The 20,484-nt window shown below is 39.8% G+C and overlaps 1 protein-coding gene across 1 annotated transcript in view; it reads left to right on the top strand.

Annotated features, from left to right (window-relative positions):
• Window positions 1-20,484, top strand: part of cntn2 (contactin 2) — a 66,444-nt gene that overhangs the window by 35,137 nt on the left and 10,823 nt on the right. Inside the window, exons 13-19 of the mRNA XM_061726546.1 lie at window positions 1,862-2,064; window positions 3,613-3,733; window positions 6,254-6,424; window positions 6,630-6,779; window positions 11,597-11,667; window positions 12,555-12,789; window positions 19,830-19,942. Coding sequence (XP_061582530.1) covers window positions 1,862-2,064; window positions 3,613-3,733; window positions 6,254-6,424; window positions 6,630-6,779; window positions 11,597-11,667; window positions 12,555-12,789; window positions 19,830-19,942 — 1,064 coding nt within the window. The remainder of the gene's footprint in view (window positions 1-1,861; window positions 2,065-3,612; window positions 3,734-6,253; window positions 6,425-6,629; window positions 6,780-11,596; window positions 11,668-12,554; window positions 12,790-19,829; window positions 19,943-20,484) is intronic.

The following is a 20,484-nucleotide window of genomic DNA, read 5'->3' as shown; positions in this document are numbered from 1 at the left end:
ATTCTACCATATAAAATTAAATGACAATAAGTAAATGAAACGGTCTATTTTTAAACTTTTTTTTATTATTTTCAGTCTTTTTTTTTTTTTCTCCCTTGTCTGCACACATATTAATGATTGATACCATGACGGTAGAAACCAAAAGCATACACACGTGCATTATTACTATATTTAATATATATATACATATATATACGCACACATATGCGTACACATACATAAATATACACATACATACCCAGTGATTTTTTATTTTTTCTTTGGGGGGGGGGGTGGGGGGGGGGGACGACATCCACTGCCAATCCAGGAAGCAGGAACACACGGAAACACGCACTGGAAATCTGCAACAAAAAACCACAAACAAAACACGAAACCGGCACGGAGCCAACCAAAACAACAACAGCAATCGACCTAAATCTTGAGATCTGATCTGATATTATTTTCAGTCTTAAATTTATGCACATTGCATCAGGCAAAATACAGCTCTCTCTGACTTGAACTATGATATAACCTGCGACAAGCTTCTTCAATTCAGCTGCACTAAGTCTCGTTGGGCTTACATTTAGTTTCACCTGTTTAGCAGCAGAGGGGCCACCGGCAGTTCTCCCGGCAGCTCATACGTCAGTATGAGCTGCGCAAAGTCATGAGATATTTTCACAAAACAAATTTAGTAACGCAGTAACGCAGCTTTCTTTCAGAAAAGTAAAGGTAATCTAATTACTGTTTTTGCAATTGAAATCCCTTATTTTACTTGTTACTTGAATAAAGTAATCGGATTACAGTAACGCGTTACTTCTAACGCGTTTCTGCCCATCACTGGTGGGGACGGTGATTGGGATCAGCTGCTCTGGTCAAGCCTGACCAGCCTGCGCCCTCTGCTGGAGGATGGGTGTGCCAAACCCTAACAGGTGGATTCCTGGCATATCAACAAAAGTCGTGGACAGCTGTTCTGTCCTCTCAGAGCCGCCCGACGTGGCTGAGGGGAAAAGCTCTGGACCAACACTCAGACTCTAACGCTGGGAGAGCTAAATCGCAGGCTGATGGCGGTTTTTGAACTCATTGGCAAGATAGAAAAGACCTTGGAGAAGTTGGAAGCTCGGCTTGGCGGGAATTGACCACAAATTCGTCTTTTTGGAGTCGCCATTGATGAACCAGAGACTGAAGACAGACGGAAAATTACTGGAATCCACCTGGTTTTTCAATACAATTGTTGATTCTATAATCTGACCTTGACAGAGCAGCAGGTTAGTCCAGTCACAATCTCCCTGGTGGAATAAAAACAAGACGCTCTGCCCCCACTAGCCCTCCCCTTCCCAGGACGTCTGTGGACCTGGATCAGAACTGTACCGGGTCTGTGGACCTGGATCAGAACTGTACCGGGTCTGTGGACCTGGATCAGAACTGTACCCCCCCAGGACACCTGTGGACCTGACGGTGTATCCGAAGTCAAATTCACTGTTTGATGCATCTAACCCTGTCAATTAAAGTCTGATTGTGATTGTGATTCCCCCCAGTAATCAATAATTAAAGTCTGGTTCTGATTTCCCCCCCCAGTTGTAAATTTTTTGTACATTTTTTGTAAATATTATCCTTTTTTTTTGGTGTTTACTATTTTTTTCTCTCTTGTACATAGTCTTTTTCTACTTTTTATATTGCTCTTTTTATTATTTAACCACTTATTGGTTATTTCTATTTTAATTTTTTTGTTTTGTATAAAGCGTGTGTGTGTTTTGGCTGCACGACTGAATTTCTCCTCTGGGGGATAAATAAAGTCTTCTATCCTATTCTATTCTAATTCTGGTTCTGGTCTCCCCCCAGTAATTCTGGTTCTGGTTCTGATTCTGGTTCTGTTTCCCCCCAGACGCCACCAAGATCACTCTGGCTCCGTCCAACGCCGACGTGAACCAGGGGGAGAACGTGACGCTGCAGTGCCGAGCGTCGCACGACCCGACCATGGACCTGAGCTTCAGCTGGGCCCTGAACGGGGCCCCCCTGGACCTGGGGGCCCCTGGGGGCCCTGGAGGCCCTGGGGGCCCCGCAGGGCCGTACCAACGGGTTCCCGGGGTGAGTGACCTTCAGCTGGCCCTGGGGGGCCCTGGACCTGGGGGCCAGGTCACATAATTTCCTATTTGTTTCCAAGAGGGGGGGGGGGGGGGGGGAAATAGAGAAAAGAGTTTCCACCCACTGTTTTAATTCCCAATTTCGATTTTCAAACACATCAATGAAATCGGAAAACGGATAATGGATAACGATCCGTTTTCCGTTTATTATTTTCAAAACAAAAGATGGGAAACGGATTATTTTGGATTATTTCTCTATTTTTATTTTGTCATTTCAAAACAAAAAACGGATGTACAGAAGTACACGGACCGCTCAGCTCCACCAGGAAACAGATAAATATTTCTCTGTTTTAGAAGGAAACCATCGGGGATCTCCAGATCTCCATCCGTCTCCTACAATAAACAGATAAATAGATAAATATTTCTGTTTCTAGAAGGAAACGGTGGGGGATCTGCAGATCTCCAGGGCTCAGCTCCACCAGGAAACAGATAAATAGATAAATATTTCTGTTTCCAGAAGGAAACGGTGGGGGATCTCCAGATCTCCAGGGCTCAGCTCCACCAGTAACAGATAAATAGATAAATATTTCTCTGTTTCTAGAAGGAAACCGTGGGGGATCTGCAGATCTCCAGGGCTCAGCTCCACCAGGAAACAGATAAATAGATAAATATTTCTGTTTCCAGAAGGAAACGGTGGGGGATCTGCAGATCTCCAGGGCTCAGCTCCACCAGGAAACAGATAAATAGATAAATATTTCTATGTTTCTAGAAGGAAACGGTGGGGGATCTGCAGATCTCCAGGGCTCAGCTCCACCAGGAAACAGATAAATAGATAAATAGATATATATTTCTGTTTCTAGAAGGAAACGGTGGGGGATCTCCAGATCTCCAGGGCTCAGCTCCACCAGTAACAGATAAATAGATAAATATTTCTCTGTTTCTAGAAGGAAACCGTGGGGGATCTGCAGATCTCCAGGGCTCAGCTCCACCAGTAACAGATAAATAGATAAATATTTCTCTGTTTTAGAAGGAAACCGTGGGGGATCTGCAGATCTCCAGGGCTCAGCTCCACCAGGAAACAGATAAACAGATAAATAGATAAATATTTCTGTTTCTAGAAGGAAACGGTGGGGGATCTGCAGATCTCCAGGGCTCAGCTCCACCAGGAAACAGATAAATAGATATATATTTCTCTGTTTTAGAAGGAAACCGTGGGGGATCTGCAGATCTCCAGGGCTCAGCTCCACCAGGAAACAGATAAACAGATAAATAGATAAATATTTCTGTTTCCAGAAGGAAACGGTGGGGGATCTGCAGATCTCCAGGGCTCAGCTCCACCAGGAAACAGATAAATAGATATATATTTCTCTGTTTTAGAAGGAAACCGTGGGGGATCTGCAGATCTCCAGGGCTCAGCTCCACCAGGAAACAGATAAACAGATAAATAGATAAATATTTCTGTTTCTAGAAGGAAACGGTGGGGGATCTCCAGATCTCCAGGGCTCAGCTCCACCAGGAAACAGATAAATAGATATATATTTCTCTGTTTTAGAAGGAAACGGTGGGGGATCTCCAGATCTCCAGGGCTCAGCTCCACCAGGCAGGAACCTTCACCTGTACGGCTCAGACCGTCGTGGACTCGGCGTCGGCTTCCGCCAAGCTGCTGGTCCGAGGTGAGAAAATAATCAGTCATTACTTTATTTTATCAGTGTATTTAAATTCATTCAATTCAATTCAATTTTATTTGTATAGCGTCTAATACAGGGGTGTCAAATGTGCGGCCCGCGAGAAGTTTCCAATGCAAAAAAAAAAATGTTAATTTACTAAAAAGGAGAAGAAAGGAAGGAAGGAAGGGAAAAAAGAAGGAAGGAAGTAAGGAAGGGAAAAAAGAAGGAAGGAAGGAAGGAAGGGAAAAAAGAAGGAAGGAAGGAAGGAAGGGAAAAAAGAAGGAAGGAAGGAAGGAAGGGAAAAAAGAAGGAAGGAAGGAAGGAAGGAAGGAAGGAAGGAAGGAAGGAAGGAAGGAAGGAAGGAAGGAAGGAAGGAAGGAAGGAAAAAAGAAGGAAGGAAGGGAAAAAAGAAGGAAGGAAGGAAGGAAGGAAGGAAGGAAGGAAGGAAGGGAAAAAAGAAGGAAAGAAGGGAAAAAAGAAGGAAGGAAGGAAGGAAGGAAGGAAGGAAGGAAGGAAGGAAGGAAGGAAGGAAGGAAGGAAGGAAGAAGGAGGGGAGAAAACAAGGAAAGAAAGAAGGAAGGGAGAAAAATATAAAAAAAACATACTTGTTTCTGTTTATCTTTGTAAAATGATATTAAAAGTATCTTATACATAATTTGAAAAAAAAACAAGAAATTTCATGAAAAGATCCTGCAGAAATATATTTTACATAATTACAGTGTAAACAAAGTGCATATTTCCTTTAAAATTAACTAAACTGATAATGGATTAGATAACAATAGTAAAAAAAAATAATTAGAAAAAAAAAAATTCGCACCGTTTTTGTTATTTTGAGCGTGCGGCGCGCGAGAAAAGAATTGGTCAAATCCGGCCCGCCAAGCAAAATGAGTTTGACACCCCTGGTCTAATACAACAGCAACAGTGTCTCCGGGATGTTTCCAGAACCAGAACCAGAACATAAACATAAACCCCCGAGCAATTATTATATAAACAATGGCAGGTAAAAACTCCCCTAGTGGGAGAAAAACCTTAAGCCAAACAGTGGCAAGAAAAACCGTAGGCAGGTGGAAGCAGCAACGAGATGACCGGGGATGGGGGGGGCGGGAACACAGGCCAGCACCAGCTCCCGAGGCTCCAGCCTGCAAACATGCACAAAAGAGAAAAAAGGGGGGCCGGCACAAGAAACTACAGGAACGACAAAAATGATAGCTATGAGATATTTATAATAAATAAAAATGGTAATGGAGAAGAGAGGAAGGGAAGAGGAGAGGAGAAGAAGGGTGAGAGGCACCGCCCAGCGGATCATGTCGGTCCCCCCTGCAGCATAAGCCTATAGCAGCATATCTACCACCAAGCTATATTTGAGACTAACTATTATAGTCTTGTTCTATAGCTGCAACTATGACTACTGACTCTAACACACTAGAGTTTACACTACCTAGAGATTTACCAACACCAGCTAGAGGTTTACTAAACACTAACTATAGGCTTTACTAAACAGAAAGGTTTTAAGTTTAGTTTTAAAGGTGGAGGTGGTGTCAGCCTCCTTAACCCAGATTGGAAGTTGGTTCCATAGTAATGGTGCCTGATAGTAGAACGCCCGCCCTCCAAATCTACATTTAGATACTCTAGGAACTACGAGTAAACCTGCACTCTGAGAGCGGAGAGCTCTGCCAGGAACATAAGGCTCTATCAGGTCTTGTCAATACTGCGGTTTAGTTTAGTTTTAAAGGTGGATGTGGTGTCAGCTTCCTTAGTAACGGTGCCTGATAGCAGAACATTAGTACAAAGGCATGAATCTGTTATTTGCTTAAATCTTGTGTAATGAAAATCACAGATGCAAATTAGAAAGAAGTTGGTCCAAGTAGAAAAAATAATGAGATGGGAAGGATGGAGGAAGTTTAGTGCCAAAATTAAATGAATAAATACATAAATTAAAATGAGAATTAAATATATCATTCATTAATTAAATGTGTCATTCATTCATTAAAATGGGAAATAAATATATCAATAAATAAAATACAAATTAAATATCGAATTAATTAATTAATTAATTAATTAAATGTGTAAGTAATTAAGTAAATGTGTCATTAATTAATTAATATACAATTCATTTTAAGTAAAATAAATATTTAATTATTTCGGTATTTAATACATTATTTCAGTATTTAATTAATTAATGGCATATTTAATTAATTAATTATGTATTTTTTTAATTTTGGTACTAAAAATCCTCCATAGGAGAGATGAGATGGCCTTGAGTTATCATTGATCTCCAGGTCAGGGTTAGTAATTATGATGTTTCTCCAGGTCCTCCAGGACCTCCTGGAGGTCAGGGTTAGTAATTATGATGTTTCTCCAGGTCCTCCAGGACCTCCAGGACCTCCTGGAGGTCAGGGTTATAATTATGATGTTTCTCCAGGCCCCCCAGGACCTCCTGGAGGTCAGGGTTAGTAATTATGATGTTTCTCCAGGTCCTCCAGGACCTCCTGGAGGTCAGGGTTAGTAATTATGATGTTTCTCCAGGTCCTCCAGGACCTCCTGGAGGTCTCCTCCTGAGGAACGTGGCGGAGACGTCCCTGGAGCTCCGCTGGAGTCGAGGGTTCGACAACCACAGTCCCATCGGCCGATACGTCGTCCTGGGAAGATCTTCTTCTTCTTCTTCGTCTCCGGGGGAGTGGAGGAAGATGAGGACAGGTGAGACTCCAGGACCTCCAGGTAGACCTGCTCCAGGTCCTCCAGGTAGACCTGCTCCAGGTCCTCCAGGTAGACCTGCTCCAGGTCCTCCAGGTAGACCTGCCCCAGGTCCTCCAGGTCCTCCTGGTAGACCTCCTCCAGGTCCAGGTTCTGACCTCCTCCAGGTCCAGGTCCAGGTCCTGACCCGGTTCTCCTCTCTCTCCAGACCCGTCCTCCATCGAGGGAAACGCTGAGTCGGCCCGGGTCGTGGGTCTGACTCCCTGGATGGACTACCAGTTCCAGGTGGTGGCTAGCAACATCCTGGGTAGTGGAGAAGCTAGCGTAGCCTCCAGCACCGTCAGGACTCTGGCTGCAGGTGAGACACCGCCCCCTGGAGGCCTGGAGCTGGGATCTGAACCAGCAACACCCTCGTTAGCATTTAGCAACCCCCTCTTTAGCATTTAGCAACCCCCTCTTTAGCATTTAGCAACCCCCTCTTTAGCATTTAGCAACCCCCTCGTTAGCATCGCTACAGGCAATTCACACTGAACGGTCTCAGGCGTCTGGGTGTGGTTCATCGTGTACGAGAGCTGCTCCCATTCATGTCTATGAGAGCTGCTACCATTCATGTCTATGAGAGCTGCTACCATTCATGTCTATGAGAGCTGCTACCATTCATGTCTATGAGAGCTGCTACCATTCATGTCTATGAGAGCTGCTACCATTCATGTCTATGAGAGCTGCTACCATTCATGTCTATGAGAGCTGCTACCATTCATGTCTATGAGAGCTGCTACCATTCATGTCTATGAGAGCTGCTACCATTCATGTCTATGAGAGCTGCTACCATTCATGTCTATGAGAGCTGCTACCATTCATGTCTATGAGAGCTGCTACCATTCATGTCTATGAGAGCTGCTACCATTCATGTCTATGAGAGCTGCTACCATTCATGTCTATGAGAGCTGCTACCATTCATGTCTATGAGAGCTGCTACCATTCATGTCTATGAGAGCTGCTACCATTCATGTCTATGAGAGCTGCTACCATTCATGTCTATGAGAGCTGCTACCATTCATGTCTATGAGAGCTGCTACCATTCATGTCTATGAGAGCTGCTACCATTCATGTCTATGAGAGCTGCTACCATTCATGTCTATGAGAGCTGCTACCATTCATGTCTATGAGAGCTGCTACCATTCATGTCTATGAGAGCTGCTACCATTCATGTCTATGAGAGCTGCTACCATTCATGTCTATGAGAGCTGCTACCATTCATCCATTCATTGAGAGTTAGGGTTAGGGCTCAGATGCGTCAGAGTTTTCATTTTGAAGTTGAAAAATCTGAACTTTATTTAAATGAGCAGCGTTAACGCCGAGGCGTCGTCCAATCACAGACCGGGATTCCCGAAGCGAGAAGCCTCAATGATTGTACTTTCATGTTCACACAAACGTTCACTCATTCACATGCTACAGGAGCAGAGCTGTCACTAACGTTCACTCATTCACATGCTACAGGAGCAGAGCTGTCACTAACGTTCACTCATTCACATGCTACAGGAGCAGAGCTGTCACTAACGTTCACTCATTCACATGCTACAGGAGCAGAGCTGTCACTAACGTTCACTCATTCACATGCTACAGGAGCAGAGCTGTCACTAACGTTCACTCATTCATGCTACAGGAGCAGAGCTGTCACTAATGTTCACTCATTCACATGTACAGGAGCAGAGCTGTCACTAACGTTCACTCATTCACATGCTACAGGAGCAGAGCTGTCACTAACGTTCACTCATTCACATGCTACAGGAGCAGAGCTGTCACTAACGTTCACTCATTCACATGTACAGGAGCAGAGCTGTCACTAACGTTCACTCATTCACATGCACACATGAGCAGAGCTGTCACTAACGTTCACTCATTCACATGCTACAGGAGCAGAGCTGTCACTAACGTTCACTCATTCACATGCTACAGGAGCAGAGCTGTCACTAACGTTCACTCATTCACATGCTACAGGAGCAGAGCTGTCACTAACGTTCACTCATTCACATGCTACAGGAGCAGAGCTGTCACTAACGTTCACTCATTCACATGTACAGGAGCAGAGCTGTCACTAACGTTCACTCATTCACATGTACAGGAGCAGAGCTGTCACTAACGTTCACTCATTCACATGCTACAGGAGCAGAGCTGTCACTAACGTTCACTCATTCACATGCTACAGGAGCAGAGCTGTCACTAACGTTCACTCATTCACATGCTACAGGAGCAGAGCTGTCACTAACGTTCACTCATTCACATGCTACAGGAGCAGAGCTGTCACTAACGTTCACTCATTCACATGCTACAGGAGCAGAGCTGTCACTAACGTTCACTCATTCACATGCTACAGGAGCAGAGCTGTCACTAACGTTCACTCATTCATGCTACAGGAGCAGAGCTGTCACTAACGTTCACTCATTCACATGCTACAGGAGCAGAGCTGTCACTAACGTTCACTCATTCACATGCTACAGGAGCAGAGCTGTCACTAACGTTCACTCATTCACATGTACAGGAGCAGAGCTGTCACTAACGTTCACTCATTCACATGTACAGGAGCAGAGCTGTCACTAACGTTCACTCATTCACATGCTACAGGAGCAGAGCTGTCACTAACGTTCACTCATTCACATGCTACAGGAGCAGAGCTGTCACTAACGTTCACTCATTCATGCTACAGGAGCAGAGCTGTCACTAACGTTCACTCATTCACATGCTACAGGAGCAGAGCTGTCACTAACGTTCACTCATTCACATGTACAGGAGCAGAGCTGTCACTAACGTTCACTCATTCACATGCTACAGGAGCAGAGCTGTCACTAACGTTCACTCATTCATGCTACAGGAGCAGAGCTGTCACTAACGTTCACTCATTCATGCTACAGGAGCAAAGCTGTCACTAACGTTCACTCATTCACATGCTACAGGAGCAGAGCTGTCACTAACGTTCACTCATTCACATGTACAGGAGCAGAGCTGTCACTAACGTTCACTCATTCACATGCTACAGGAGCAGACCTGTCACTAACGTTCACTCATTCATGCTACAGGAGCAGAGCTGTCACTAACGTTCACTCATTCACATGCTACAGGAGCAGAGCTGTCACTAACGTTCACTCATTCACATGTACAGGAGCAGAGCTGTCACTAACGTTCACTCATTCACATGTACAGGAGCAGAGCTGTCACTAACGTTCACTCATTCACATGTACAGGAGCAGAGCTGTCACTAACGTTCACTCATTCATGCTACAGGAGCAGAGCTGTCACTAACGTTCACTCATTCATGCTACAGGAGCAGAGCTGTCACTAACGTTCACTCATTCACATGCTACAGGAGCAGAGCTGTCACTAACGTTCACTCATTCACATGTACAGGAGCAGAGCTGTCACTAACGTTCACTCATTCATGCTACAGGAGCAGAGCTGTCACTAACGTTCACTCATTCACATGTACAGGAGCAGAGCTGTCACTAACGTTCACTCATTCATGCTACAGGAGCAGAGCTGTCACTAACGTTCACTCATTCACATGTACAGGAGCAGAGCTGTCACTAACGTTCACTCATTCACATGTACAGGAGCAGAGCTGTCACTAACGTTCACTCATTCACATGCTACAGGAGCAGAGCTGTCACTAACGTTCACTCATTCACATGCTACAGGAGCAGAGCTGTCACTAACGTTCACTCATTCACATGCTACAGGAGCAGAGCTGTCACTAACGTTCACTCATTCACATGTACAGGAGCAGAGCTGTCACTAACGTTCACTCATTCATGCTACAGGAGCAGAGCTGTCACTAACGTTCACTCATTCACATGTACAGGATCAGAGCTGTCACTAACGTTCACTCATTCACATGCTACAGGAGCAGAGCTGTCACTAACGTTCACTCATTCATGCTACAGGAGCAGAGCTGTCACTAACGTTCACTCATTCACATGTACAGGAGCAGAGCTGTCACTAACGTTCACTCATTCACATGCTACAGGAGCAGAGCTGTCACTAACGTTCACTCATTCACATGCTACAGGAGCAGAGCTGTCACTAACGTTCACTCATTCACATGCTACAGGAGCAGAGCTGTCACTAACGTTCACTCATTCACATGCTACAGGAGCAGAGCTGTCACTAACGTTCACTCATTCATGCTACAGGAGCAGAGCTGTCACTAACGTTCACTCATTCACATGTACAGGAGCAGAGCTGTCACTAACGTTCACTCATTCACATGTACAGGAGCAGAGCTGTCACTAACGTTCACTCATTCATGCTACAGGAGCAGAGCTGTCACTAACGTTCACTCATTCATGCTACAGGAGCAGAGCTGTCACTAACGTTCACTCATTCACATGCTACAGGAGCAGAGCTGTCACTAACGTTCACTCATTCACATGTACAGGAGCAGAGCTGTCACTAACGTTCACTCATTCATGCTACAGGAGCAGAGCTGTCACTAACGTTCACTCATTCACATGTACAGGAGCAGAGCTGTCACTAACGTTCACTCATTCACATGCTACAGGAGCAGAGCTGTCACTAACGTTCACTCATTCATGCTACAGGAGCAGAGCTGTCACTAACGTTCACTCATTCATGCTACAGGAGCAGAGCTGTCACTAACGTTCACTCATTCATGCTACAGGAGCAGAGCTGTCACTAACAAACTTATTTATCAGGAATTAATATATTTCATCCAGAAAACTGAATTTCTGCTGATTTGACTGACGTTTTAACCTGATCATGTGAAACAGTTACTGATGGTTGAGGAGCTGTACGCTCTACAGTTTAAACATTATCACCAAATCAGTGGTATTGATCATGTATTGATCAGTGTTATTGATCAGTGATATTGATCATGTATTGATCATGTATTGGTGTCTCTACTGTCTCTGATCAGTGATATCGATCATGTATTGATGATGTATTGATCAGTGATATTGATCATGTATTGATCATGTATTGGTGTCTCTACTGTCTCTGATCAGTGTTATTGATCATGTATTGGTTTCCAGCTCCCAGCGTGGCCCCCAGCGGTCTGGGGGGAGGGGGGGTTGTCTGTACTGTCTCTGATCAGTGATATTGATCAGTGATATTGATCATGTATTGATCATGTATTGATCATGTATTGATCATGTATTCCAGCTCCCAGCGTGGCCCCCAGCGGTCTGGGGGGAGGTGGGGGGGACCGACACGAGCTGATCGTCACCTGGACGGTGAGTAAAGTTCCTTCAGGTCTGGCAGACGTTTCACTTTTATAAACGGTAAAAAGAAACACGTTCCAGTTTTATATAAACGGTAAAAAGAAACATTTAAAACAAAAGAAATGAAAAACACAAATGCCAAAAAATGTAATAATGTCCTTAAATATCAGCAAATTTACCACCAAGCTGTTTTAAATGTGTCATTAATTCATTAAAATGGGAATTAAATATATAATGGATTAATTAAATATGTCATTAATTAATTTAATGTGTAATTAATTAATTAAACGTATAATTAATTAAGATTAAGATGGGAATGATACATTAATTAATCAATTATTCGATTAGTCGATTAGTCAATTAGTCAATTAGTCAATTGGTCAATTAATCAATTAATTATGTATTGATCAGCCCATGGCCAGGGAGTACCGATCATTAATTATTGATTATTGATCAGCCCATGACCAGGGAGTACCTATAATTAATTAATTATTGATTATTGATCAGCCCATGGCCAGGGAGTACCTATCATTAATTAATTATTGATTATTGATCAGCCCATGGCTAGGGAGTACCGATCATTAATTATTGATTATTGATCAGCCCATGACCAGGGAGTACCTATAATTAATTAATTATTGATTATTGATCAGCCCATGGCCAGGGAGTACCTATCATTAATTAATTATTGATTATTGATCAGCCCATGGCTAGGGAGTACCGATCATTAATTATTGATTATTGATCAGCCCATGACCAGGGAGTACCTATAATTAATTAATTATTGATTATTGATCAGCCCATGGCCAGGGAGTACCTATCATTAATTAATTATTGATTATTGATCAGCCCATGGCCAGGGAGTACCTATCATTAATTAATTATTGATTATTGATCAGCCCATGGCCAGGGAGTACCAGAACGGCGACGGCTTCGGCTACATCCTGGCGTTCCGGAGGACGAGCTCGTCTTCCTGGATGGAGGTCAGGATTCCCAACGTGGAATCTTCTCGATACGTTTACTCCAACGAGAGTCTGGCGCCGTTCAGCCCGTTCCACGTGAAGATCCGGGCCTTTAACCGGCGAGGAGAAGGCCCGTCCAGCCAGACGGTGGAGGTCCGATCTGCAGAGGACGGTAGGAATTAAACTCCTAAAACATTCTCCTAAAACATTCTCCTAACACAGGAAATAACCACTAGATTATTAATCAATAATGGTCCAGACGGTGGAGGTCCGATCTGCAGAGGACGGTGAGAATTAAACTCCTAAAACATTATTATTCATGATTATACATGATTATACATGATTATACATGATTATACTTGATTATACATGATTATTCATGATTATACATGATTATACATGATTATACATGATTATACATGATTATTAATCAATACTGATCCAGACGGTGGAGGTCCGCTCTGCAGAGGACGGTAAGAATTAAACTCCTGAAACATTCTCCTAACACAGGAAATAACTACTAGATTATAAATAAATACTGATCCAGACGGTGGAGGTCCGATCTGCAGAGGACGGTGAGAATTCAACTCCTAAAACATGATTATACATGATTATACATGATTAAACATGATTATTCATGATTATACATGATTATTCATGATTATACATGATTATACATGATTATACATGATTAAACATGATTATTCATGATTATACATGATTATACATGATTATACATGATTATACATGATTATACATTATTATTCATGATTATACATGATTATACATGATTATACATGATTATACATCATTATACATGATTATACATGATTATACATGATTATACATGATTATACATGATTATACATGATTATTCATGATTATACATGATTATACATGATTATACATGATTAAACATGATTATACATGATTATACATGATTATACAGGATTATACATGATTATTCATGATTATACATGATTATTCATGATTATACATGATTATACAGGATTATTAATCAATACTGATCCAGACGGTGGAGGTCCGCTCTGCAGAGGACGGTAAGAATTAAACTCCTGAAACATGATTATACATGATTATACATGATTATACATGATTATACATGATTATACATGATTATACATGATTATACATGATTATTCATGATTATACATCATTATACATGATTATTAATCAATACTGATCCAGACGGTGGAGGTCCGATCTGCAGAGGACGGTAAGAATTAAACTCCTGAAACATGATTATACATGATTACACATGATTATACATTATTATTCATGATTATACATGATTATACATGATTATACATGATTATACATGATTATACATGATTATTCATGATTATACATGATTATACATGATTATTCATGATTATACATGATTATTCATGATTATACATGATTATACATGATTATTAATCAATACTGATCCAGACGGTGGAGGTCCGATCTGCAGAGGACGGTAAGAATTAAACCAACTCCTGAAACATTATTATATATGATTATACATCATTATACATGATTATACATCATTATACATGATTATACATGATTATACATGGTTATACATTATATACATGATTATACATGATTATACATGATTATACATGATTATATATGATTATACATGATTATACATGATTATACATGATTATACATGATTATACATGATTATTCATGATTATACATGATTATTCATGATTATACATGATTATACATCATTATACATGATTATACATGATTATACATGATTATACATGATTATACATGATTATACATGATTATTCATGATTATACATGATTATTCATGATTATACATGATTATACATGGTTATACATTATATACATGATTATACATGATTATACATGATTATACATGATTATATATGATTATACATGATTATACATGATTATACATGATTATACATCATTATACATGATTATACATCATTATACATGATTATACATGATTATACATGATTATACATGATTATACATGATTATACATGATTATTCATGATTATACATGATTATTCATGATTATACATGATTATACATGGTTATACATTATATACATGATTATACATGATTATACATGATTATACATGATTATATATGATTATACATGATTATACATGATTATACATGATTATACATTATTATACATGATTATACATGATTATACATGATTATACATGATTATTAATCAATACTGATCCAGACGGTGGAGGTCCGCTCTGCAGAGGACGGTGATAATTAAACCAACTCCTGAAACATGATTATACATGATTATACATGATTATACATGATTATACATGATTATACATGATTATACATGATTATACATGATTATTCATGATTATATATGATTATACATGATTATACATGGTTATTCATGATTATACATGATTATACATGATTATACATGATTACACATGATTATACATGATTATACATGATTATACATGATTATTCATGATTATACATGATTATATATGATTATACATGATTATTCATGATTATACATGGTTATTCATGATTATACATGATTATACATGATTATACATGATTACACATGATTATTCATGATTATACATGGTTATTCATGATTATACATGATTATACATGATTATTCATGATTATACATGGTTATTCATGATTATACATGATTATACATGATTATACATGATTACACATGATTATTCATGATTATACATGGTTATTCATGATTATACATGATTATTAATCAATACTGATCCAGACGGTGGAGGTCCGCTCTGCAGAGGATGGTAAGAATTAAACTCCTGAAACATTATTATTAAGGCTGGGACTTTAGCACGTTCATTTTGATTAATTAATTACAGAATAAACAGCGCGCTAGAAAAAGTAGCGCATTTTAATCGCATTAGTTTTTTCCCCTCGGAACGTTTCTCCCGGGACGACTTTCACACGGACCAACGCAGACTTCCACTAATGATATTTACTGATATTTACTGATATTTACTCAAAAGTGTGCTGAACTTAAGTATACTTTTTAGTATATACTTTTTAGTTTGGCATTTCGGACGCACCGAGAGAGTTATTAGTTATCCTATCCAGATTCCAGACTGAATAAGCTGCTGAATCATTTCATTTCTTATTGTTCACTGTAAATATGTCAGATATGTTTACACTAAGTTCATATCTAGTTTACTTGAATGAATGAACTCATTAAATCCAGGGCTTGAGCGTTTTCAGTGTTTCCACCAATAGAGGGCGCTCTCATGCAAGTGCAGCTTTCCCTGGTCAAAGTTAAGGAAGTCAAAGAGACAATGTTTACATAGTCATAAAATAAATACATGTCAAATGTTCAATAAACCTTGTTATTTACTTAATGAGTGTTGTTAGAGGAACTGAGTTCATTGATTGGCTATTTATTTACAAATGTAGCCACAGATGAAGACAAAATCAATCTTGTATGGAAAAAAGCATTAAAAATCACAATAATCCAAGAATCGTGGCACCAAGAATCGAATCGACAATCGTTATAATCGAAGAATCGAAGCTCCTATAATCGAAATCGAATCGAATCGTGAGGTTCCCTTGATTGCACACCCCTAGTGTTACGACTGATTTATGGTTCCGCGTCACACCAACGCAGAGCCTACGGCGTAGGTGCACGTCCCCGCGTACCTACGCCGTAGGCTCTGCGTGGATTTAACGCGGAACCATAAATCAGGCTTTACAGTGAAGTGCGGCCGTCGTCATAACTCAAGCTAAGTTGTTTCCACACACGTTAAAGATGAATGAAGTCGCAGACCAAAAGTCTCTCGTTAGTCCCGTGGAAATGTTGTTTTAAAAAACGTATGGATGGAAGCGTGCTCTGTTTTCTAAAGAGTTTCCATGTTCTGGAATGAACTGGAAACAGTTGAAAGTATTTTGTTATATTTAAGTGTTTACAGAAGGTTCTTGACTATAGGCTACCTGTCTCATTCGATGTGCATACTGTATTTAATTTACTGCACTTTATAGCAAACTGCACTGATTTGTTCTTGGTGAAGCACCACCTTGATAAAAATAAACTGTGGCATAAATTAAACATATGTTTTCACTCATCAATCATTCACTCGTTTACAAAAATCCATTTGAAACAAACAAAAAAATGAAATCTCATTGTTCTCAGGCCTAAAATTATAATAATAAAATAATTAAATTAATCTAAAATAATTTTTTTAATGGAGTCCCAGCCCTAATTATTATACCTGATTATAAATCAATAATGATCTAGACGGTGGAGTTCGATCTGCAGAGACGGTAAGAGTTAAACTCCTGAAACTTTATCCTAACAGGAAATAACCACGTGGTTCGTGTCTATGTGTATTATCCCTTTGTTTCTATGTATTAATCATTTAGTATTTCTAGGTTTTCAATTGTAATACCGTATTGTCCCGATTATAAGACGACCCTCTTTTTCAAGACTCAAGTTTGAAAAAAGACTTTTTGAACACCAAATTCAATCTTTATACAGAAAATAATGACAGTACATCTGAAACAAATGATTATAACAATATATTCAAGAGAAAAAGCCTGTTATTTTGACTATTTGAAATCATCATGTTGAAGTTTGCATCATAACTTCTCCTCAGCTGCCGGTTTAACTGCCGAACTTCCACACACTTTTCTCGTTTCTCCATCTTCTGTTATCTCTTCTCTTATTTTCTTCTCTTTTCTTTCTTATACTATTTTTTATTTTTCTTCTTAGTGACAGGGGTTGGCTTTGTTCTGGGGAGTTAAGTTCAGCATTCGCTTTACAGATAACTGGCGCCATCTAGTGTTGTGAATGGGTATAACGTCTAGACCTGAACGTAAGACGACCCGCACTTTTTCAGTCTGATTTCAATGTAAAAAACACCGTCTTATATTCAGACCAATACGGTAATTGCTCCACATTTTCATTTCAGTATCTTTCTGTTCCACAGATTAATCACTGATTAATCATCGTAGTTCAACGTTGGTTGGTTTTCCTGAACATAAATGTTCCTCTTAGTTCATATTTCTGACTCTGGAAGAGTTTCTGATTCCCGTCAGGAAGAGTTTTAGTGTTGATTTTGAACATAAATTGCGCTGTTTTAAGGTAATGGTGTAGTGGAAAATCCTGGTCCCCCGACATAAACTAAGTTTCTATAAGTAAATCCCCTTTCCCAATTGGACTGGAGAAAAATGAGAAGAGTCAGATCGTTCTGGAGTTCCGATCAGATACTGCAGAGGTTTTTATTGCATAAAAACAATCAGGAGAATTAACCATTGGAATGGACAACTCTAAAATCTTTCATGGGTTCTTCCTCCTTATTTACTCTCAAAGGGCCCGGGGGCCACACCCCTCAGTTTTATTTATTATCATGATTAAAACTCATCTTCTTCCATTGTTTCCCTCACGTATATTTTATCGGAGGAACAAGAAACAACCTTTCATTTTTTTAAACTTTAACCTCCGTCCCCGGCACCTTTTCTCAGAAACAGGTGTCTTTTTCTCAATCCTGGGAAATGTGTACACACAAGGGGAGGATTCCCCGAGTGACACCTGTTACTACGAATTTTGGTGTAAATTGCTCAAAAAAAGGAGTAATCTGTAGAACCTGTTCTGAGAAATGACGCCCTCTTTACCCAGAAAAAGGGGAGAGAATTCACACACCGGGAGCGGAGCTTCTCTCAGGAGGAGAGAGCTTTTCTTCCAATCTGAGCCCAGACAGCTGTTTTTACAGATGTTTTTACAGCAGACACAGCTGTTTTTACAGATGTTTTTACAGATGTTTTTACAGCAGAGACAGATGTTTTTACAGATGTTTTTACAGATGTTTTTACAGCAGAGACAGATGTTTTTACAGATGTTTTTACAGATGTTTTTACAGCAGAGACAGATGTTTTTACAGCTGTTTTTACAGATGTTTTTACAGCAGAGACATGTTTTTACAGATGTTTTTACAGATGTTTTTACAGCGGAGACATGTTTTTACAGATGTTTTTACAGATGTTTTTACAGCGGAGACATGTTTTTACAGATGTTTTTACAGATGTTTTTACAGATGTTTTTACAGCAGAGACAGATGTTTTTACAGCAGACACAGATGTTTTTACAGATGTTTTTACAGATGTTTTTACAGCAGACACAGATGTTTTTACAGATGTTTTTACAGCAGAGACAGATGTTTTTACAGATGTTTTTACAGCAGACACAGATGTTTTTACAGATGTTTTTACAGCAGACACATGTTTTTACAGATGTTTTTACAGATGTTTTTACAGATGTTTTTACGGATGTTTTTTACGGATGTTTTTACAGATGTTTTTACAGCAGACAACATTCCTTTGCATTGAGTTGCAGAGATTCTTTACGGTCACCAAAGCTTTAAGACTTTTGACTTCTTACACTTCAACAAACAAGATTATATAAAACTGTCAACCTCTCCACCACAATGGAAGCTTTGAAAGTGCCTGCAGTGTTTGCTGTCTCCACCAGAGGGCAGCGGTGATCAGCTCAGCAATCTAACTGGTTCCAGAACCCACAGTGGAACCTTCAACTCTTGTTGTCATGTAGTACTGTCTTACTGTTATTACTACTATCTCTCCTTAGTTAATGCATTGTATTGTTTTGTTTTTTTCCTCCCCATTCCCACAGTACAATGACTAAATACTAAAATCAATTCTTCTACACCACATCTAAAACAATAGCATGACCCGGTTTTGCACTGCTGCAACCCCATTCCACCTACAATACCCCTTGTTGTTGTTGTTTTATTATTTTTTTTAATTTAATTTTATTCATTTATTTATTTTTTGTTTTGTTTTGTTTATTTATCTTTTTTTCTTTTTTTTTCTTTCTTAAGTCCATAACCCCATGCAGCACGTACTTTATACCTCTACTCTGCACTTTATAGCTGTGACACTTTACATAGACACTTGCACTTTACTTTAGCCTGCTGCTATAACTTATAACAGTAACTTATAAACTATACATGTAAAAATACTATGAAATGTGTTATGTGGTTGGTTGTATCATCGTGATATTGGTTATATTATTGTACTATTGTATTTTTTTAACTGAACATTGTTGCTCTTAAACCTGCTTGTTTTTATATTCTAGCCGGGGGGACGGCCAATGGGAATTAGCCAATAGGATACATTGAAATTGAAACTGGTTGTGTTTTCCACCAGAACCCACCGTCGGGCCCTCAAACATCAACGCTACGGCCCTGTCGGCCTCCGAGGTTCTGGTCTGCTGGGAACCGGTTCAGGGGGGAACCAACGGAGTCCTGAGAGGATACGAGGTGAAAACACACCTGAGAAAACCAGAAACACACCTGAGAAAACTAAAAACACACCTGAGAAAACTAGAAACACCTGAGAAAACTAAAAACACACCTGAGAAAACTAAAAACACCTGAGAAAACTAAAAACACACCTGAGAAAACTAGAAACACCTGAGAAAACTAAAAACACACCTGAGAAAACTAAAAACACCTGAGAAAACTAAAAACACACCTGAGAAAACTAAAAACACACCTGAGAAAACCAGAAACACCTGAGAAAACTAAAAACACACCTGAGAAAACTAAAAACACCTGAGAAAAACTAAAAACACACCTGAGAAAACTAAAAACACCTGAGAAAAACTAAAAACACACCTGAGAAAACTAAAAACACACCTGAGAAAACTAAAAACACCTGAGAAAACTAAAAACACACCTGAGAAAACTGAAAACATACCTGAGAAAACTAAAAACACACCTGAGAAAACTATAAACACACCTGAGAAAACCAGAAACACACCTGAGAAAACTAAAAACACACCTGAGAAAACTAAAAACAC

This window comes from Cololabis saira, chromosome 8, assembly GCF_033807715.1.
Source record: "Cololabis saira isolate AMF1-May2022 chromosome 8, fColSai1.1, whole genome shotgun sequence".
Taxonomy (NCBI): domain Eukaryota; kingdom Metazoa; phylum Chordata; class Actinopteri; order Beloniformes; family Belonidae; genus Cololabis; species Cololabis saira.
This window is presented reverse-complemented; position numbering and strand designations above follow the sequence as displayed.